Source organism: Corvus hawaiiensis, chromosome 1 (genome assembly GCF_020740725.1).
Source record: "Corvus hawaiiensis isolate bCorHaw1 chromosome 1, bCorHaw1.pri.cur, whole genome shotgun sequence".
Classification (NCBI taxonomy): Eukaryota; Metazoa; Chordata; class Aves; order Passeriformes; family Corvidae; genus Corvus; species Corvus hawaiiensis.
In genome coordinates, this window is record NC_063213.1 from 25,773,858 (window position 1) to 25,796,805 (window position 22,948).

The 22,948-nt window shown below is 39.3% G+C and overlaps 1 protein-coding gene and 1 long non-coding RNA gene across 12 annotated transcripts in view; one reads left to right on the forward strand and one right to left on the reverse strand.

The window, feature by feature from the left end:
- Positions 1–1,977: 1,977 nt before the first annotated feature.
- LOC125322889 lies at positions 1,978–16,842 on the reverse strand. Its single transcript, XR_007202268.1, has 3 exons — positions 16,514–16,842; positions 6,051–6,126; positions 1,978–4,618 (listed from the first exon to the last, which is right to left on the reverse strand). It is a non-coding gene; the product is annotated as an uncharacterized LOC125322889 (long non-coding RNA).
- A 97-nt stretch (positions 16,843–16,939) lies between these two features.
- The window catches only part of YAE1 (YAE1 maturation factor of ABCE1), a 31,909-nt gene continuing 25,900 nt past the window's right edge, over positions 16,940–22,948 (forward strand). For 4 of the 11 annotated variants that reach the window (XR_007202255.1, XM_048297163.1, XM_048297172.1 and 1 more), the window contains exons 1-4: positions 16,940–17,046; positions 17,892–18,197; positions 19,826–19,947; positions 20,414–20,681. Coding sequence is in view for 8 of the 11 variants with exons in the window: in XM_048297163.1 (XP_048153120.1) it covers positions 18,081–18,197; positions 19,826–19,947; positions 20,414–20,681 (507 nt within the window). In the remaining 3 variants the exon portion in view is untranslated. Of the gene's footprint in view, positions 17,047–17,891; positions 18,198–19,825; positions 19,948–20,413; positions 21,831–22,001; positions 22,711–22,948 lie in introns of those variants that run through there. The other 7 variants (XR_007202254.1, XM_048297154.1, XR_007202267.1 and 4 more) reach the window with 5 other exon arrangements.

The following is a 22,948-nucleotide window of genomic DNA, read 5'->3' on the forward strand; positions in this document are numbered from 1 at the left end:
TTGAAACAGCAGATTCCCCAGAAGAATGGGAATATCACTAACTCATAGAAAACCCTTAAATAAATAATAATTTTACACACACATGCCAAAAACCCCACAATAAAAGCAAGCAAGAAAACAAACAAACAAAAAACCAAACCCAGAGTTCTCATTGCTTGCCAGAATGTGATACAAAAATATAACAAGTCAAAGGATGATTGAGATGTGCTGCAACTAATAATTCTTCCTCAAAGAAACATTAAAATAAACAAAACCCAGAAAAACTACCCAAAAAACCCCAACCCACAAACAACAACAACAAAAATCATTCTAAAGTTACCTGGGACTTGAAAGAGCTATACAGGCTTTTTTTCCTCTTCATAGAATTGAGAAATATTGGTTGCAAAGACACTTTGTAAAATTTTGCTTAAGGAAAACTTCTTGACAAGGACTCTTTTGAACAAATTCAGATTCCTTTCCTGATATGAAGTGTTAATAAATTAGATTCTATTTACTTATCAGAGTTAAAAGTGATGGGATTAGGCAAGTCGAAGTGACATGTGCCTCTGAACCACAGGCATTAAAGTATTATTGAGATATATTGAGGGGTTACTTCTTATTTTTAAAAGGAAACATCAGGAATAAGTGCAGTTATACTCATGAGAATAGTCCTGTCACCAATGTAATTTATATGCATTAATACTTTTGCCCATACAGGTAAAGTTACTGAGTAAGGCTGTGAACTTGTTCCTGATACATTTTTTTCTGAAGAAGATGATGGAAGTCTTATAATGTTAACCTCATATAGGGTTGGGGAAGGTTTTTCTTGTTTATTTTTTGTTTATTGTTTTCCTTGCCTTTAATAAAAGGAAGAAAAAGTTATGAATTTGTCTAAACATTGATACTATTGCTTTAATAAACTATCCTGGGGGCTGGGAAACCTTGTCTCTGTCAGAAAGTCTTTGGTGCATCTCTTTTTAGTTGTGATAGTTAAGTTTCTGTATCTCCAAAAGAAATAGTGACTTGTGTGCTGACTAGCTATAAAAAAGGTAAACTAAAGCAGTTACAAGGGCACAAGAAATCCCTAGATTCAGAAAGAAAGAAAAAAAATCTTCAAGGTTTCTAAAGAAGAAAAAAAAATTCAAGCTTTATTTTCTACAAGCTTTTTCCAAGCTCTTTTCATTCCACTTGTTCTCCCAGCACCTTGTGAAGAAAGCCTTCCCTTTTCACAAGTAACATCTCAATCCTAAAGAAGAATTTCCGTAAACCCCACTTAGTAGGATCTAATTAGATGATGGGGATGTTTTTCATCCTGATATAAATGATTGGTTTTGTTACATTTTTTAAGTAATCTGTCCTTGGTTGCTCTTACTGCAATTTAATCCGTTACCTGGCCTACTCTAACAAGGCTGTTGTAATTCTTGCAGAAGTCAGTTACACTTTTAAGTACACAAACATACAGTAAGATTCCCATCATCCAACTTTATTTTTTTATGCATTCAGACTTCCCTGAAGTAACTGTTCCTAGTTCTTTCATTGCTTGTGCTCAGACTTTTCCGTTCGGTTTATGTGAGCAAATGCAGGTTTACCTGTGAGTTAATAGTCTTGAGCACCTTTAGAGTCATGGAGGAAAAACAGACAAAATTTTGAAACAAATATCTGTGTCAAAAATCATGCCTTTAAATTGTCTTATTTATACCCAATATCTATAAGGGGAGCAGAGTATGACTTCTTCAGATGTGTAAATATCTATACAAAAGAAACATAAAGTTGTATGAAGTGAGCCGTATCGTGTCCCTGTCACTCTGAAAAACATGGAGATCTTCCGAAGGGCAGAATAAGAAACATGCCTTAGATGTAGCCTTCAAACATAGGCAGAGCATACTATGATTCCTAATGCCACTCACACTTCTAGTTTAGCCAGAGTGAAACTTTGCATAACAAAGTCAAACACACTTCTACAGCAGATGGACAGGCAGGACCTCTTTATTCAGCCAATATTAGTTTGAGCAATAAGAAAAATAAAACTCTCTACAAAACTCAGACTTGTGTATATCAGAACAATTTGCGAGCTTTGTGGGTATATCCAGAACTAACCCCAGATTTCCAAAACTTAAACTAATATTCTTTCCATTGTAAATGATGGGTAGTAGCCTTATGTCCCGCTCTTTCACAATTAAATAGCTGACTTTGAGCACCTTTACCTTCAACAGCAATTCAAGCACGGTGCCAGTGGCAAGGTACACAGTAAGTTTCAGCACCACTTTCTTACCAGACTGCCCACCAACAGACTGAAATAAGAGACCACAAGGCAACCCCCCTTCCAGTTTCCTCCTAATAGCATATAGTGTCTGGCAGACATATCTAGTGTCTGGGATGGAGGTGTCTTAGAAAACAAGCAAAACTCTCATAATCTCCCAGCACATGGTGCTCTATGTGTTAGAGCTGATTAATGGGTAACAGTCAGGAGTAAAGTGCATGGTGAAGTGGGGTCCCATGAGGGCAGAGTAGAGGGGGACAATCAACTACCTTGATTTGCTGGCCACCCCTCTTTTGATAATGCCCAGGATACCATTGGCCTTCTGGGCTGCAAGTGGATTCCTTGGCTTGTGTCCAGCTTTTCATCCACCAGAACCTCCAAGTCCTCAGCAGGGCTGCTCTCAGCAAGTTCTTCTCCCAGTCTGGACTCTTGTCTGGGATTGCCCCAACCCAGGGGCAGCACTTTGTACCTGGATTTGTTGAACTTAATGGGATTTCTATGGGCCCACTTATCAAGTTTGTCCATGTCCCATGGATGCCCATCTTTCTATTGTGCCAACTGCACTGCTCAGGTTCACAGATCTCTAAACTTGCTGAGGGTGCACTTGATCTCACTATTTCATTGATAAAGAGCACCATCCCAAGACAGAGCCCTGAGGGACACCACTGATCACTGACCTCTACCTGGACATAGAGCCATTGACCACAACTTTCTGGCTACGTCCATCCAGCCAATTCCTTATCCACTGGAGAGTCCATCCATCAAATCCATGTCCCTCCAATTTGGAGATAAGGATATCTTGTGGTACCATGTCAAAGGCCTTACAGAAGTCTTGATAGATGACATCTGTCGGTCTTCCATTGCTGTTGCCATCACTCCATCATGGAATTGGTCCTGACCACCATACTGGCCAGGCAGCTTTCCCAAGCATTCACTGGTGCTTCATCCTGTGGCTTTATTACACCTACAGTCCAACACTCTACTCCTAGCATAGGAACATGCTGCTCTTTAATATTTTCAGTCACTTCTCTGGGTCTTATCTGAGTTAGATATTAAGAAGCAAGGGTGAAAGGAAAAATGGACAAAGAGCGGGATCAAGACAGGCAAGTTCAGAGCTGGAGGCATCAAGTTAAGAATTTTGAGAAAAATGGTTTTTTACCCAAGAAACATGAGAACCTTCATCTTCGTAGATAGAGAATGTGCAGTGAAATCCATATATTGTCTACATACTAGAGTTGTTTCTCCACTTACAAAGTTTCAATAAATAACAGTGCTTATCTAACAACAACATTGCTTTTCAGAAAGTTATTTCATGTAAGTAGACTAATATTTATCTATTTCATCCATATTCTGACTATGACACCTACAGGCCAGAGGAGAGCTGTGCAAAAGAGTGAAGGTTATTTTTAGGAGAAAAAAAATTGTTGCCCACTCCAACACAAGAAAATATATTTATGACAAAGTATATACCACTCCTGTTATTGAGATAATAACAGTGCTGAATTCACGTCCTTTTCTTTATTTCTTTTAATTTGAAGTGGAGCAAACAATTGCTTTCCTAAATCTCTCCAAGGATACCTTTAATAGCAGAGCTGTAGATTAGTGAGAAAGAACTTTACAAAAGGATTGTGTAATTCCCCAAAAGTCTACGTTGTTCCATATAAGAAAGCACAGAACTTTAAATATAGTGCTTTTCACCAATGGCTATTGAAAAGTTACTGCCTGAAGAGAACTGTGACAGCTTTTATCTTCTTCAAACTGAAAGAGGTCAGGAAAAAAGGAGTGTTTTCAACAGGGTCAGGGATGCTGTAAATTATGTTTGCCACTGGGTCCCACGAAACAATGAATTTGAGTTGCCTTGGGCTGGTGAGGCATGGTGTTCAACCCAGCTGTGATTACAGCTTTGGTAGTAACTCTACAAAATCAAAATTCGTTCAGGAGAACTTGACCACATGGGGAGGCAAGCTGTCAATATAGAATAAAGAAATAGAAAAGGTATGATAAAATTTTTATCTGCTGAAGGACAGAAAGGTCACTAGTCTTTTTTTTCCTGTGGTCTCCTTAAACATGTGTCACATTATTGGGGAAACTGCTTGAATAACACATTACATGCAAAAGATCAACTTAACACCAGTCACTAATATATGGTTATCAGCTCTTTATAATGTACAGTATAGACATACAACAGCCTTAATCAGGCATCAGAGCTGCTGCCCAACCCTTTTGCTCTTTTTGTTGTGCATGGCAAATATCTGGTGTCTGTTTTCAGGGTTTCCAAATCTTCCAGTCTTTGCTTTGTCCTCCCTTCTTCCTTTCATAGAACAATTTCTGATCCTTCTTCAGTACCCCTAAATACTTCCCAATGGTAAGAGCCATATTCTGGGTGAGAAAATAAGAAGTTTATTTCAATCTACTCTGTGAAAGAAGTGAAGACTACAGTCAAAACTCTGTTTATTACAGTGAGAGACTTCTAAACATGATTGCTGTTAATATTGCCATTACCAAAAGACAGATTTAATTATTGGATATCTTTCACCACCAACTTCATCTACCATCTTCTCTGGTCACTCTGGATTTAATTTGGTTTACCAGAAAACAATTTTCCTCTTCTAGTCTACACCAAGTAATTGGTATCACAGCCTCCTTTTATTCACTGTTAAACTTTAACAAATTGCTATATATATAGATATAACTAATTCCTGTTCACATTGTGTCTTTTTGAGACAATGGTCTATGGTCTCAAACTCAATTTATTTTAGCTTTCCTCGCGCATCTTGTCTTGAGATTTACTGATTCACAGTTGAAGGAAAATAATTCAGTTAGCTTTAAGACAGAAACAAAGGACTTTTGGAGCTTGTATTTTTGTGTCCCGGGTTTATCTAAGGCTATTATTTGCTTTTATGCTCACTATATATATTTATGGAACTGTGTTCACTATATTTGGTTGACTTTGCATGAAGAGCATATCTCTGACTATTAGCTAAATTTTGCAAGATTAACAGACCCAGGAGTTTTCATGCCAGTTTCTATGTCTGTCCATGGAAGGATTATCACTTCTAGCAAGGTGTCCTTTTGCTGGAAATTTGCCAAAAGCTCTTCCAGTATCCTCTGTGGGAAAAATCTTTTTGAGGACATATGACCTAGCTTCTCTTCATAAAGCTTCAGCCATTAAAGACTGGAAAAGACTATTCCATTATCTGAATTGATGAAAGATTTCTCATGGATTCCAAAATTTTTGTGTGTCCTTGCTATTTCAGGAAGGGATTGGGAAAGGAAGGGGGAGGGGGTGGGGAGGAAAGATCAATATTGCCAAAGGAAACCATACTATAGACATCAGTGTCCCCTCCTGCAAATGAAGGGGTGGAATTTGTTTCCCATACAAGAAGCCCCCTTGCCTCAACCAGTCCTCACCTCAACAGTGAGCACCGAACCTTGGCTCAGTGGATCTGATACAAACCAGTCTACTCTTCTGAGGTGGAGAGACTGAAAGGGTTAGGCAGATATTGGTTCTTATACAGCTCCTGTATTATGCTTATAATCCAGTGTTAGGCACATAGGGCTTCTCTGTGTAAATGTCTTGGGCAATGAGATTTTAAAGGCTTGTGAAGAAGAAAAAAAGTTGTGCTACTAAAAAAAAATCTTAGAAAAGGATCTACTTTAGCTTTTTTTAACTTTAAATCCCCAAATTCAACACTAGGAACACCCTAAGATATACATTTTGCTTGAGAATCTTATCCCTAGAGCCAAAATACAGATCAGTTCAGGCTTTTCTCTTACACTATTATTTGTAATCATAATGTGCTTTCTTTACCCTTATCAATCTCATCTGTGATGTTCAATATCGCTCAGTTTCTTCTTTCACATCTTCATCATGCAGACACTCAAATCTGAGATAGAAAACAAAATCCTAAGAAATACTATGACAAATAAAGACCATCTGGTAGGCATAAACATAAAAGGAGATGCAAACCAAAAATATCAATAAACATTGAATCAATCCAATATACATGCAAAGTTCAAAACAACAGAATTATTTTGCAGTGAGTAATGCGTACCAGTTGGATACTATGCACAGTGTGATTAATTTTCACAGCCCAATGAATTCCCCCACCAAAAAAAAAACCAGTTCAAATTTATTTTGCAGTATCAGTCTTAAATTTCATTCGTTCATTTATTCTAAAGTACATTTGTTCTGATTTTTATTAATGACACTATACTAGGGAACATGTTTCATAAGCCTAAACATATTCTCATTATTTTAGGTTCAGAATCTGAAAAGCTCCTTGCTTTCTGTTAGAGTGGGAAAATGCATACAGCAAGAGGACAGTGATATATTTAAGGTCAGGCCACTACTTCTGACCCAGCAAAGAAGGAGTAACACATCAATTACCCATAAAAATTTGATGGAAGGGTTTTTTTTGTTGCAGACATAAAATGCTACTGAGCAATCTCCACCTTAACATCGAGGACTACCCCATGTCCAGCACTTGACTGGGTCACATGGGTTGAAATCCCACCTACTGAGTTAGTGTTCAATCAACATCAGCAAAGTTGCATCCAAAGCCCATGTCTCCCTACTACACCTTGCAGCTCAAAAACAGGGCAGGAGAGCTAGTGAAGGGATGACTGGACTTTTTGCAAGTCTGCTAACAGCTAGGTGAAGAGAGGACCTCATGTCACCCTCATGTGTACTCTTCTCTCAGAAATAAGATTTAGAAACCAGCAGCTAATCTGTCAAAGAAAGAGTTTATTCTCACTTTTAAAAATCTTTCTGGTTTCCATTCCTGATAATCATGTCAAATTATGGTCCATCCACTGATCTTCCATTTTCTCTTAAAGTTAATCAGCGCTAAGAAAAATTTTTACATCAAGAGTTTAAACCAAAGAAAGCCTATAAAACTATCCTTACAGGTGTATACAACAACAACAACAAAAAAAAAAAAACAAAAAAAAAACAAAAAACAACCAAACCAAAAAACAGGGGAATGGATATAATTTCAGGAGCATGCCAAATTGCAAAAAACTTTAAATTATTTCTTGATATTTAATGAATGAGTGATACACACTATTATATAATTTAGTAGCAGAGTGTTCTTTTGCACAGCTTTAGATTCTGTAGATATTTTCACCTAGTACCTCTACTTACTTTTTCCCCCCTCGAATACTTAGGAAATGTCCACTGAATGGAGTAGAAACAGAACATCTACGATATCCCTCACTTTTTTGATTGGGTTCAGCTACTTCGAATCTACTGACTTCTAGCCATATGGCAACATGGGATCCAAGTCCACAGTGGTGATTGAGACTGTTTTTCCTCTCAGCCAGTGGTAATGTGGGGAATTAGGCGTTTTCTAAGTTCTCAGCTACAGAAGTCACAATAAACGTTTTATCTTACAAATGGTTCTGCTCTCACCAGAAGTCCCCATGCTCTATAGCATCTGTCAAAGCCACATCATATGTGGCATCTGCTGTGAAAACCTGCTGGCAGAATCCCCTAGCTTTTACCACATTTTTGATGCATTTTAGAAATGTGGTAAGCTGCAACTGTGGAATAAATTACCGGTTTCTTAGTGTTTATCCTAGAGTTCATAATCATCTTATTCCACAATACCATCCGTACCTCAGCTGAGCTCTAAGGCTATGTGGTCCCCACAAGTAACAATTACTATCTTATAAATACCACAGATAGCTAAAGAAGAGGATGTGTCCTGTGAACAGGAGAGAGATACCAAAATGCCAGGTTTTGGGGGACCATTTTCCCACACAGTCTGCACTATGCTAAAAAGAGCCTTCCGTTGTGTATTCAATATTAAAAAATGCTGCCTGTACTACAGAAAAATGTTACCACATCCTTCTCCTAACACTTTTCCCCATAAAATTGCATTCATCTGGTGGCTACATTCCATGTTCCATGTGCCCTCCCATGCAATTCTTCATAATCTCTACAGGTAATATTTGCTGTTATTTCCCCAAGTGAAGCAAGATTTTTCCCAATCTGCCCTCTTTCTCTCTTTATTTTATGCCACACCAGCTCTTCTGTATTAATTTCAAACACTTTTTGGTCCCCATTCTTATGCAAGGACCAGTGGGTACCAGTGGCCCTTCATCATTTTCCTCTCATTGTTTCCCAGTCTCTGGTTAGAGCTCATTGCATCATTCTTGCAAATTATGCATTACAGGAATTCTCAGCCTTTAGTACTAAAATAAATTATTCATGTCCTCTATAAAAAGAGCATTTGTATTCCTGCTGATTAAATAATACACCAAAAATACATAATTTGCAATATTTTTTGCCCATCAATCATTCCATGAATTATTAAGAAATATTTGTATTAGGGTGTCTCTGGCACTGGTTCTTTGGGGTCAGAAAGAAAGATAAATATCCTCTTAACATAGAGTCTTGGACTGGGAGATGTGGGAGGTGGTGTTGGTTGCTTGCTGTAAGTATTACTGGAAATAACTAAGAGATAAAAAAAAGTAAAAGATGCTTTTCTTGTAATTACAGGGTGATTTCTTCTTTCCCCTTCCTTTTAGAGAGGGAAGGTGCTGCAGTTCAGTAATGAATTTGTAGTACACTGATATCACAGTGTCCCACAGTGATAGGGAGAAGAGACATCCAACAGGCAGGAATTGTGCAGCAAGATCCCTTTATTTAATTATTTTACAAACTCTTTTATAGACTTTTTTCTTCATAGTCTAATTGGTCAAAGGATCAGCCACCCCTTGGGGTGATTGGCTGAAATCCTAAAACATCCATTGTCAAAATATTTTTCTACTGTACCATTAACAAAGCTTTGCAAGGTCGCAGGTGTTCATAGCTTATAGAATTCTGCTAATATCTTCTATGAGAGAGAAAAATATCTCATGGGACTGCAAAGAAGCAGGAGAAATTCTTGCTAGCTGGCATATTGTATCCACACACTGAAACCAGACCGAATCTCCAGGAGAGGGAGACAATGAATAGGCCAGTAGAAAGGATTGAATGCTGATGTCAATTACACTGAAACCATGAAATAAATGAGGGGCTTCAGTAGTTGTTCTTCATAGCCACTTCAGTTTGTATGCAAGGGAATGCTTCTGTTTTATTGCAGTAGTAAATTTCAGAGCCCAGAGAAAGAGAGAATATTGGCGTTTCAATCAAGGCAGCTTCACACACATGCAGCCCACTCAACTCAATGTTGAAAGCTTTATGAAGGCAAGCCTGTAGGACATCCAAGAGATTACTTACAAGATTCTAAAGGACGGATTTTTACGAAATCCTTATAACAGTGCCTGGTGCCCTTGTTGAAGTGAATTTGAAATACACTTGTGAGCTCCTCAGAGTCTGCTGATATCAGTGTGTAGATGCCTACCTACATTTAACACAACAAACAGACAAATGCTTGTTTCAAATACAAAGATGAGGTGCTAGTATTTGAGGAGTTTTTTAAAAAAATCAATGGTGTTTGTAAGGCCTACTAATAATTTTCAGTACCCCATCAGTCAATCAGGACGCAAGCTTTGTCTCTGTTGTTTTAGCTTCTGAAAGGAAGCTGGAAGCATTGCACAGGAATATAGGAGTAGGAATGACAAACAAGACAAGGTTTTATGGTCTCAAGTAATCACAGCTATACCATCTTATGTCTTAATATATTCTGAGAACTTTCTTGAGAAGCTAATATTGCATGAGGATACAATGTAACTCTCAGCACTACGTACTCTCGCTTGCTAGGAAAAAAAAGGGAACTATTCCACCTGTGCTAAGATGTTTCTCAGAAGACCTGTAGATTTTCCTTGGCCAAATTACTAAATAACAATCTCTTTAATAAACTGAAATTTACTTTGCCAAACATTGTGATAAAGGGTGCTTCTCAATGGCATCCAGTAATACACAAAAAAAAAGTTCTAATTAGTAACTTTACTCAGAAAAATATTCTAAATGTGCAATTTTTATAGAGTTCTGGGAACAGAGCTGACAGTTAATTTAGGCTTATACCATGTTTATAAATAACAGGAATGGACCTTGATATTAGTGTTCCACAGACAGGTAATACTTTAAAGCCTTACAATACACAATGTGATCAGTTTGCAATTGCTATATAATTAAAATTATAACACAGTTCCCGTTTTGAGATGCATTTTTCACCTGAGTTGACGTATTTGAACAAAGTTTCTCAGAGAAATTGACGTCTGTATGTGAGTTAGAAAGAGAAATGACTGGAATCTGGGTTGAGGAAGAAATAAAATTTCTATAGAGGGCTTTTTGCCATCTCTGTGTACAAATTGCCTCAAATCAGTTTCCCTTACATTTCATCTCCTGTTACTCGGAGTTCCTGTCATGTTACAATGGAATTTGATTACTTGCCTTCACGTGGTGCTGAATTCATACTGGTTTTGCTTATGTAATGGCTGCATTACTTGTAAAATTGTTTAGTTGCAATTAGTCAATTGATGCATTGAGGCAGTAGTAAAATACAATACATAGTTTTGCAGATGTGACCTCATTTATTTCACAAAGGGTAAGTATAGTTCCTAATTCTTTTTTATAGTTCTTTGAAGAACTTTGAAGCTCTTTATTGCTATTTAAAATATGATCCAAGCCTGCATGGCATACCTCACTGACCCACTCATTGCTGCTTTTGCATGAGCAAAAAAAAGGCAGCTTCAGGCTTTGAATGTATCATACATTTACTCTAAACTCGGGCCCGAGCTTGCAACATGAGCACTGACATTTCAGTTTTCTTAAAGAGCTATCAAGTCTGCTGGTAGCTCTGTATTTGATGAGAAAGTTCACCTTCTCTGTGATTCTGCACACTAAGAACTCTTTTTGTTACCCTGAGTGCAAACCCACAGAAATCAGCAACTACCTCCCTAGCCTCAATAGTTCTTCTCATTGTAAGTCAGGGTGACAGACAGTGACTACAACAATTCAATGAAAAAAAGTACCAAATTTTATTTGTTTACATGGCAGTTGATTGTTGGGTCAAATTAACTGCACTTGTTTGTTCTTGAACAAGAGACTGTGGCAACGTTTAGGCACATAACTGCATGTAAATTCATATAGTTAAGTCCTGTGAAATAAATTTGGAGTAGCTGTGAGAAACCTTGCTCAGTCTCTTCCAGATTAGTGAGTAATGATCTTGTTTAATGACAAAGTCCCTGTCCAGTTGGCTGCATGGCACCTGCACTTGCTCTTCAAGATAGCACCTTCCACTGACACCAATGATAAGAGCATACCTGTACTTGCAGGTCTGAGAAAATAACCCACAGAAGTGGTAAAATCACATTCAAGGGAAGGTAGAAGAGTAAATCCCTGACTGTTTAGCTACTATTGGAATGCTATCACCTTCAGGTAGTTGAGCACAAGCCATAAGCATACTTGCTCTTCCAGCACTGGTTAAGACGATAGGACTAAGAATAGGAGAAGAAAAGGAGCTAGGAGAAGGAAAAAGTCACTGCCCAACTGCCCTGCCAGGGATGGTGCAGTAATGTCTAACATGCCACTTGGCTGCTGCAGCAGTTTTAAGGTAAAAATGGGCAAAAGGGGCATAAACATTTTCCATGCCCAGTATTATACTGTCCTGGACAATTGTTTTGTCTCAGCTAGCAGGGCTGCCCTCTGGGAGCTTAGGTAGCCATTTACAGGTGACAATGGCTCTGAAGGAAGCTGTAGCTCCTTGTGGAAGGGAGTCCCAAGAGGCCCAGCAATGCCAGCTCCCTTTTTTCCTCAGCTGAGAATATGAGTTGCCCAGCAGCCTTTGTGCAAGCACAGTCAGCTAACCAATTATACGCTGCAGATATGGCATACATGCTGTACTGGAATTGTTCACAATCCACATGTAACTCAAAAGCCACCATTTAACCACCCTTGTCATAACCTCAACCTTCCTGAAACTGTGCATTGCCACTGAAACAATTGTTTTCTCCTGGCTTCAGGGACCAAGAAAATCAGTGCACTCCACAAGTTCCATGCCTTCCAGCAGTTCTATTCACTTCAGACAATTGGATCAGCATTGTGCAGCTGCTATTTCCGCAGTTTGTCAGCATTTGCCTGAGTTTATACGAGGGATAACACAGAGAGAGCAATTCGTCTCTTTGCCAAAAGAAAAAAGCTGGCATTTCTCTCCTGTGGAAGAAATGCAAGTGTGATAAAAAGTCTGTAATTTGAATAGAGATGCAATTCGCTGGGGAAATCCATAAGCAGAATACAGCATTTTCCTTGGATCAATTTCATTTACAGTAAACATTTGCATATTATGATCAAGTATTACACAAACAAAAAAGGCAGCTCTGCATCAAAAAAATCTTATTTAAGCATATCTGAGTCAGAAAGCTTTGACGTCCTGATTTATTGATGATACAAACCCAGTGAGATTCATCTCTAATATTACAATTTCAGTAGACACATGATTCAGTTACACAACTAAAATGTAGAACTTATTACATTTTCTTGCCCTTATTGACATAACCTCTTTTTGTTCACATGGAATTTCACACTGTAAAAAGCTCATTGTCAACAGATTGAAGACAATCAGGAATATTCCTTCCTTGTTTCTCTGTTGTATATTCTAAAAATAGTAGTGTAGTCTCATACTACATTCTGTTCTGTCAACATTAATTTTGAGCTGGGATGTGTATGCAGCTCATTTTGATCTCAGCCATACCATCTTTTTTGTAATGTTAGAGTTGTTATCAAAGCTCCAGAATGAAAATATAGGTTACTTCTAGGGACAACAAATCCTTCTTATTTGCGGAGCAAACTAAAGAAAATGACAGAAGAGAATTGTTTTGGTGTTAATAAAGTGTACCTTTTGCTCTTAGTATGCAGCAGTGCAGAGTACAGTTTTCCAGACTGGAAGCCCTGAGGACATTCAAAGAAAGCCTGAGGAAAGCTGGGGGAAAAAATATTATTCCTTTGCTTAGCCACTTCCACTTACAATTCAGTTTAAGCCCAACTGCTGGCAGTTCATGAAATAGGAAAGGTTTCTTTGCCAGGGTCTGAAATGGTAATGATTCTGCAAATAAGAAAACTGTCCTGTTGTAATATTTAACCATCAAAGTTCTGTGCTTTGGTTATACGGGTGAAGGAAGAGGGAGAAAAAAGTATCCTCTGCCTTGAAAACACTTGTGTAAGAAGTAATGGCAAAAAGGCTATTAAGACTCCTGTGGTGCTTGGAAGTGAATGTTAGACATTTACCCTTAATATATTCATCAATTTCTAGCTCTTTTTCATATTCTTCCATTTTCTTCTCAGATTAAATGCGACATTTTGACCCAAAAAGTTGTTGTTGCAATATTGTTGTATGTTAAGAGAGAAATGAATTCACAAAAGCAGGGAAGTAATTCATATGTATTAGTTACCTTCATCAGAAGAGGGTGACAGGGCTTCACTAGTAAATTGTCTTAAAACCCTGTATGACAGATATTATAGGAAAATACAGAAATGTGTGTTTATTACCATGCCCTGGTAATAATCATTGATTCTAGAAGTCTATTTTAACTCTCTTGTTCAATTTAGGGTCATTATATTCTCCTGTGCTGTGAGCTGCAATATTTAAAACCTCATTAAGCCTATGACCTTGCACTTAACCTGTTTGCTCACTGTTTCCTTCTCTGTGGTAGCAAAGGATTTATGCACTGGAGGTCACTGTATTATTATTGAAATTCAGCCAGCAGTACACAACCCCGCCACCCTGTGCATGAGGAAAAGATACACAGATTGAAGATCAGGACAGAGACGTCAACTGCATGTGAGTATGTCTTTCTTGATGCTGTTTTAGGCAGTCCTAGCAATGCCCTGTTATTCATGATATTCATGGAAAACAGCCTGGAATCTGACCAGGCAGTAGAGCCACATGTCTTGAAAAACCTACAGACCTGACCATAGAATATGTACATATTTTGGGAGAGACTATGGTTTAAGGCTCTTTGGAAACACTGCACGATATTTGGTGACAATGCATATACCATCTTTATTAAACACTGATGGTTTCCATTCTCCTCACATTTTGATAGCTTGCTCTTTTTCATTATGTTTTTCTCTTGTTTACTATAGAAGACACGTAAACAGTGATTTAAATGTTGAAATTTATCCAAATACCATTTAAGAGCTGTGATCTCTTAAAAGGACTATATTACTCCCCAAGCTGGAGTCAATGAAACACAGTTTTGTCAGTCCATAAGCATTGCATGACTGGAGAACAACTTACAGTGTAAATAGTCCTCTGCCCTGGGTCTTTCACAAGGCTTAACTCAACTCTGCCAGAGACAACAGCACACAGCAACAGAAATTGCTGTAGTGAGAACGAAAGGAACCTGCCCCACAGAGTGGCCCATATACAAGTCCTGGCCATGGTAATCAACCACCCTTCAAAAAAGCTTGAAATCTTGAGGTGTCTGCATTATGACAAAATCCATTGGATGCTCCCATCCATTTTTGTTTGAGAGACAAAGTTGTGTTACAATGATCTGAATAGGAACAATGCTTTATCTGAAGCATTATATGTAGTAAAAATGGTCCCTATGACACTATGCTCATATATTAACTTTTGGAGATCACTCATGGCTGATTGCTTAATGGCAAACCTTACTGCTAAGATGAAGCTGACAGAATTCCTTTGTAATGATCTCCCAAAACTTGGGAGTACTTGGTAGTACTAAGCTCTGACTGTGTACCGACCCCTCTAGAACCTCTCCCCAGTACACCAGGAAAGCAGGGAGTAGCTGCTGAGATACGTATGTTCATGTTCCAGAAGTACCTTTGGTATATCAGATACCCTAAGCCTAAAATTAGCCCGGTTTTAAACTTAGATACGGCATTGGCAAACTTTACAACAGGTCACAAGTCAACTACTTTGTTTTTAACAATTTCAGGTAACTTTATTGTGCAAAAATATCAGAACTGTTTTTTAGCCAGTGAAATATTGCTCTCCTGTTTTGATCTTCTGGTATGTATCTTGACAGAGTGTCACTGTAATACACAGACACTGCCCCATTTAGAACACATGTAAGTGTGGAAAACATCCACACCCCGAAGCACCACACCCTCAATCCCAGCACTCCTGTCCAGGCCATCAACATAGAATCAACTTGTCTTCAAGTTGCAACTGTACTTCATATCCCAACAATGTTGCTCTATGTATACAATATGATTCACCTAGTTATCCACCCACAACTAAAAAGAGAAAGGGGTGGGAATATAAGATTTCTTCATTTTTTCTCAACATTATAAGGACTCATTCTTAAACATCTGTGTGGGATGATCAACTTTGTTTAATTTAAGACATTTAAACTGAGATAGTATGAATCTGGGAAACTCACAGCTTCCCTGAGCCATGACCTGTGTATCTTTTCCAGAAGAGCAAGAGGCTGAGGAGACAGAGTGGAAGTTGATAAGCAAAGGGTTAACCCAAGTTTAATAGTGTTGTTGCCAGATGAAGAATTGTTTGCACCTGGTGAATTTTTGCTAAGTGTCATTATGACCAGTTAAATTTTCTGTTGCCAGAAGGGTTTTTCATGACTGTGCATTTGTGCATGCAGGCTATATTCAGTATTGTTATCAGTTTTTGAAAAATGGCAGAGCTAGATTCTGCCAGACCAGAGTTGGAAGTGATAGAAGTGGGCTAGGAAATCAGCAGTCATTGACATGTATAGTAACCGCTGAGGAACAGATATGCAGTGGCCATCCAGAGGCATCAGTGTCATTTTGACCCCTGACACATGAATTTCTAGACAGATTTGTGTTACCTGGCTACTTGTACCTCTGCATTCAACCATCAGCGAGAATCCAAGATCGGCCAGAAACAGGACAGGCTGTCTGCAGAGCAGAAGGGAGGAGGGAAAGGGAGCTCAGTGGCTGCACAATTTGCAGCACACGCTCGTTCATCTCCTGGTACCTGCAGAGTACAGACAGGCTCTGCTGCTGCCCGTGCAGTGTCCCAAGCCCTGCTGTGAGGAATGTCACCCCTGGTACCGGAGACGGGACACCCGGCAGTGGCTGGGGGGACCATGTTCCGGCTGCCAGGGGCCCGCAGGGCACTCATCACACGGGGGCGTTTACTGTACAGGCTCTGGCAATTCTGAGAAACATGCAGCTTGAATTCAAGCTTGATGTATTGTGTGTTCATGAAGATTAATCAGCCTTAAATTTATGCCCATAAGCCAAATGCAGCATGCACCAACACTGTTGTATTTATGTCAGCAGGATATCCCTGTTTTCTCTAGTCAAAGTCAGCAATGAAACACTTGACTCCCACTGGCACCTTTCATATTAAAAAGGATTTATCATTGTAATACCTGGGTCTTGTAGAGGATAGCTTAAGGGCACGCTTCACATAAAGTGCTTGACGATTCTGAAGTCAACAAGGCAGAATTTTTTTTTTTTAATTCCACCGTTTATGACTGAAAAGAGGATGAAACCTTCGTGCCCCGAGGAACGCGTTTTCCCTGGGGTTGTCCTGAGGTCACTGCGTGAACCCGAGGCAGCCACATTCCACTACCTCCTGAGAAAGGGCGCGGGGATGACGAGACGAGGGGATCACGACTGCAGCAGCAGCTCCCGCCCCATTGGCGCCCGGCGTCCCCAGGGCGGGGCCGGGCCGCCCCTGGAGGGGGCTGCGCCCTCACTCAAGATGGCGCCTCCAGTGTCTCCGACGGGCTATGACGTCAGAGCGCTGCTGGTCAGGATGGCGGCTGTTTACCTGCGGAACTTGCCCTTGTCCAACATGGCTGCTGTTCCCCAAGCGCTTCCGCCGGCAGCGGCGTCTGTTTGCCCTCAGTGAAGATGGCCGAGCGCAGTGCGGAGAGGGCGCGGTGTGCCGGTGGCTGCGGTGAGGATCAGTGTGCGGGGCCGGGCTGGCGGCGGGGCTGTGCGAGCAGCGCGGAAAGGCGAGGCGAAGGGAGGCTGCGACCGTTGCCGGGCGGGGGAGAGGGAAGGCTCCTTCTGGGGGACTGGGCACGTGCGCGGCCGTGAAGTGGCGGGTCGGGGCCTGGCCGCTGCCTGCGGCCCGGGCCGGCTGTGGGGCCGGGGGATGTCCCGCTTGCCCGCCGCAGGTTGCAGGACCCCAGCCGGTTGCGTCTTAGCACCCTGGGTTCCCTGAGAGCCGCCAGTGCCTTCGCAAGGAACAGTGTCTGTGGGTTCTAACAGTTTACAGTGATGTAAACGAATTAGTTGTAAGATGCTTCTCAGAGTTTTCGTCATAGGAAAAGATTAAATAATCCGAAAATTTCTCCTTTCCACTGCACCAGCGCTTGTAATACTTTATTCAAATTACAATGGACTGTTTCTGTTGTATAAGATTCTTAAGTATTTGCCATAACCAGAAAATTGGAAGTCAAAGGTGAAAGTACTTTCCAGTAGTTAACTCTGCAGGTGTTAACCTGTGTGTAGTAAATTGTGTATATACAAATATACAAAATTGTGTGTATACATATAACCTGTGTGTATAACTTAGGGCACCGCATGGAGGCTGTGTGGGACTATTTGTCAGCTGCTGTTGGAATCAAGTCATAAAGTTGTTTCTGTCAGCTGTCCTTACAAGCAGTATTCAGAAGTGCTGCGTTGGCATCCATATGTGTGTCAGTGCCATAAGATGGGAAAGAGCTATCATAAATTGCCCTAATATATCTCAGAAGTTACTGTAAGAATGATGATCTGACTGCCTTTTCTTGACAGATGCACCCCAATGGCGAACAGCACCAAGTTCCCATGTACAGCTTGAATAATCAGCTCCATATCTGGCTTCTCTTCAGAACTCATGGTTTTTTGCCAATACTTCTAATCTTGACACTTCACCAGAGAAGAGTTTGAGAGTTTCTCAGTGTTTTTTTACCACGTGAACAGGGGTCATAGGCCACTGCTATTATGTCCTGGGTACAAGTTGCAGTCAGCCAATCCAGTGAGGATATATTTGATGAAGATGCAGATGAGATGTATCTATTAAAGAAGGAATGGAACAACACCATGAAAAAGAGATTGAAGGTATTTATATAAAAATGATTTAATACTCTTTTTAGCCATTTTAGATTTACTGACACATAGCTTGATATACATGTGAATGATTTATAGGGAAAAGTAAAAGTAGCTGCTTAAAAGTTATTGTGGTGTACTTTCTTCTGAATATCAGGAAAATGTGGCAGAAATTTACATAAACGTTTCTTAGTAGTCACCAGAGCAAACTACTGTTTTACCAAAAGACATTGGCTCCTTCTGCACAACCATGTGCATTTATAAAAGGTAGTGCTGAGTTGTGATGCAAATTACTTGCTATGTACTTGTAGGTGTACCCCTAGTAAATGTAGGGCAACAGAGCTGAACACTGCTAATAAAGAAATGTGAGCTGTTTGGGGTTTTGAATAGAGTTAATAGTCAGATTATAAGATGTGTGACTGAATGTGCAACCACAACTGGGCGTTGTGGTCTGTGTAGGTCTTTGGTTGGTTTATTCTCCTAGTGAAAAATATATTTTATGAAAGCTGCTTTCCACAGCCTTTGCCTCTCTGCAGTTCTACAGGGAACAAAACAAGTTCATAAACAGGTTAGTTTGACAGATACCATGTCAGAATGGGGCCGGTAGGGCTTGTCTGCTCACAGTTGAGCAGCTTTTGGCTGAAGAATGTGAATGGAAACTGATGTGTAGGCAGTTGACGAGGAAGGGTATTACAGCAGACCTGGTGTAGTTTCCTTCATCTGAGTTTCGTGAAAGGACTGGTTTTCTTAAGGAACTGTTTAGTGGTCTTACACAAATCCCTCTGATATTTATGAGTAGATACTGCAAAATTATGAAGTGTTATTGAAGTTAGAGTTGTATATTGGGCAAAATAAATATTTGTGTTCCAGACTATTTTTCTAGCAAGGCCACCCTGAGCAAATAGGAGTTTTCACTTTCACAACTTGAAATTTTGATGTGAAAAAAGTTAAGAATTATTCCACGTAATCTTTTAATGTGGTTATAATATAAAGAAAGTAATTTGCATTACAATCATTAGCTGTTTCTTAAAGAAAGCAGCCCCAATGTTAAGTGTATTTATATGTGACTCAGTCAATTACAGTCTCTTTTTCTGGTATAACTCTTGAATGGAGTGAGGTCCAGCAAATAAAGGAGGAATACTCAGCAGTTAGTTTTGTGAAAATAAAAAGATTCCATGTAGATGGATTACAGATAGGAGAGTACCTCTCCTAAAGGGGAAGCTTGGAAGCCTGCATATCTTTTTAGATAGAAATAAGAAGTCTATATGTGATATTCCTAAATCCATTTCTCACAAAGGAGTTGGTAATCATTAAAGGAAACACGCTTTCCTGCGTATTTGTCTTACTTTTTTGATCTTTCTAAAAGTAGTTTCCCTATTTTCTGACTTTCTGGGGATCCGTTTGGGAAAAGTAAAAAACTGCATCTTACAGGTCAGTAAATCATAATACACTGCAGCAAGCATGTTTTGGTTTGGCAGCGGGGGTGTAGCTGTGAAGGATGTTCAGATATAGAAGCTGTAACTTAAGAGATTGAGTACTTGTGATACTTGTTTAAACTTCTTTTTTTATTGTTGTTATGCATTTGTCATAGGTCCACTTTGTCATCTTGTGAACAACCTGTTTCACTGCTCTTGTTACAGGAAGGCTATAGGGATGGAATTGAGGCCGGAAAAGAACTTGCACTCCAGACAGGCTTTAATCAAGGTTACAGACATGGTGCCGAGCTGATGATTACATGTGGCCAGTTCAAAGGAACCCTGAAGTAGGTTACAAACTCCTTAGGGTCAAGTGTATGTGGAGGGTGTGTAACAAGGGAACATGCATGAAGTTTTTTGTTTGTTTTAATTAAAAAAACAACCAACCAAAAAACCCCAAAAACTACCAAAAAAACCCCCACAACCCCCCCCCCCCCCACCACCTTGTAAAACTGTACAAAGTGAGCAACCTGAGAATTCCCAGATCTTGAAAACAGGGAATGTCTATGTGGGTGTAGAAGTTAAAAAAAAATCTCTTTCAGTTGCTCTTCCAAAATTGTCTGAATCTACATCTTTAAGCTTAGTATTTAGTTCCACTGCCTGAATTTTCCATAAAACGTGAATGATACATAAATGATTCATATGTTTCATATGATTCATATGATTCATAGGTACCTTGTCACATTGCTATCTACCTCCACCAACTGGAGATGTAGATGCATATAATCACTTTTGTTGTTGTTCACTTTTCAGTGCTCTCTTATCCTGGTGTCATTTTAATGGACATGATTCTGCTTTAAGTACGATAAATAATCTTCTTGATGTGGTTGGAAAGTATGAAGATGATGTGCTTAAGTATCTGAATTCTACTGAAGAACAGCCACATCTTGGACACATTTTAGACTCTGTTCAGGACATGGACCTTAATCACACAGCTGGGACAGAGTACAAGGAAGTTAAAGATGGAAAACACGAAGACTGTGGCAGCTCCAGTGAAAACATTTGTAGGAATAATGGTGAGGTGGGTTCCTTGCAGTCTGAGTGCAGGAAGGCAAACCTCTGCACAGATCCTGAAAAGTCAACCCTTGCTTGGGTTAAAAGGCAGACTATTTGGTTAGTAGAACAACTGGGTTTATCACTGGATATACTCTATCATGTCCAGCAACTGGAACATTAGTTTTTCTGTCTCAGAGTGCTTAAAACTATCACAGCTGGTTTTGATTCTTAGTTTGTGGGCCATGTACAGGCTGATGCATCACTTTTCTTTTAGGAAAATCTGATTTTGATGCTTTACAGGAGAAGTAATTTTTGTAAATCTTCACCATGATTTTGGCTCATGGCAAAACCCCTCACTTTCAGTCTTTAAGGTAACATTCACAGAAAGGGGCAATGACCAAAGCTCTACAAAGAGTTACTAAACATGTTTCTGTTTTGTGTCAGGAGCTCCCATTCCACCCTCATTTTTTTCTTGGCAGCAGTCTGGAAATGAAGTGGGTCCCTCTAAATTGGTCCCATCTAATATCTAAAGAATAAATGCTCAGTGCTATGGAAATGGTCAGTGTTTTTGCAGAATAAGCTGCTGTTGATGATATGCTGTGTGTAAAATAGAACATGATTTGCTCCTGATTCCTAGAGTGCTGTGACTAGTCACCTTTTGTCAGATTCTTCATCTTATCTTTTGTAACCATGATGCAATGCACTTTCACTGTTAAAAGCTAATTTTTGCCTCCTTATATAGTTCTATTTGTCAATTTTGCTGAAAACACATAATTTTCCTCAAATGCAGAATTGCTGACAATTCCATTGGTTTACTTTTAGACATCTACTCTTACCATGTCAGACCACACTAGACATGTTTCCAGTCTAATGAACATCCTTGTGTTATTTTTGTACTTACTTTGGCAGTCCCTCTAGCCTGAATTCTTTCCCACATTCCAGTAATGTTTTTCTCAAACTCTTCAAGTAAACCAAGCTTATTCACCACCTCTTAGAAACACATCAGCCACACATGCCTATTTCTGATTACTTTGTATTTCTGTGCCAATATTCTATATTTGACTTGTTTTCTTGTAGCTTCCCTTAACTGTAGCTGTAAATTGCTCTGTTCACAAAGTTTGTTCTTTGTGAGTGCCTCTGTTTTACATTAATTAAACTGATTTATAGTAAGTTAGCAGTTTACTTGTTTGAAGTTTCTCCTAACTCCTTTATATTGGAGACAAAGGGAGTCTAGACATAGTAAGATTTTGAACAGTCAACTATAATTTAAAAAAAAAAAAATCACAAAACCTTTTCATACTTGGAGGCCAGAAAAAATCTAAGGCAAAAATTCCTTGTTTTTCAGAGCCTGAGTTTACCACATTCTTACTAAAGACTGTTGTCCTGTCAGAGTTGGCAGACTGTAAGTTTGGTTTCCTTTCAGTAGCATTTCTGCTTTAGGAGTAAGCAGTCTTGCAGTTCAGAGTCTTGCATTGAACATATTTATGAAATAGTGGACAAAGAGGGGTGTCTGCATTTATTGTGTATATACAAAAGTCATTCAAGGAGCTTTTTCTCAATTTAGTTCGCATAATGTTAACATGGATAAACAGTAATTTTCTTCAAATGCCTGTGTTCTGTTATAGACTGTATCATGTATGTTAGACACAGATTTTCTCTGTATGCTGGTAGAATATGGGGCAGACAGTGTTGGAAGTCATTTAACTTTCCTAACTAATTTTTAATTAGTTGTTTTAACTAATTGTAAGCACCACCCACTTTTAGCCAGCACTAGTTAAGTTTCTTCACAGACTACTTTGATTATTAAATCACTGAAACCTTAAGTTTGTTAAAATTAAGCCTGACAATCTTCACTAAACAAAGCCAAAGGGATTTGAAGGTTGGGCATCTGGGATCTTAAATTTATGGCCATTCAAGGATGCTGGAGTAACCAGAAGATATAGAGGAGATTAAGGCCTGGAAAGTTGGAGACTCTCTGTTTGAGAAAAAGATAAAAAAAGGAATAAAGGATGTGGACCAGATTAGCATGAAGAGAAAGAAGTCAATAACGAAAAGGAGATCGAACACTAATTAATGAAGAGAATTATGTAACTTAAAACCAATGAACATGAATGTCTTTGTTTGCAAAAACTGCATAAATAAGTTAAAAAGTTCTGTATCGGGGTCAGCATTGAGGCTGGAACTTTGTCAGCCACACACATCTCTTGAACAAAGTGATGTGTGTGGCTGACAAAGTAATGGCTTATCTTCTAACAATAAAAAGACAGTGTTAGAGGGAATCTTATTTGCCCC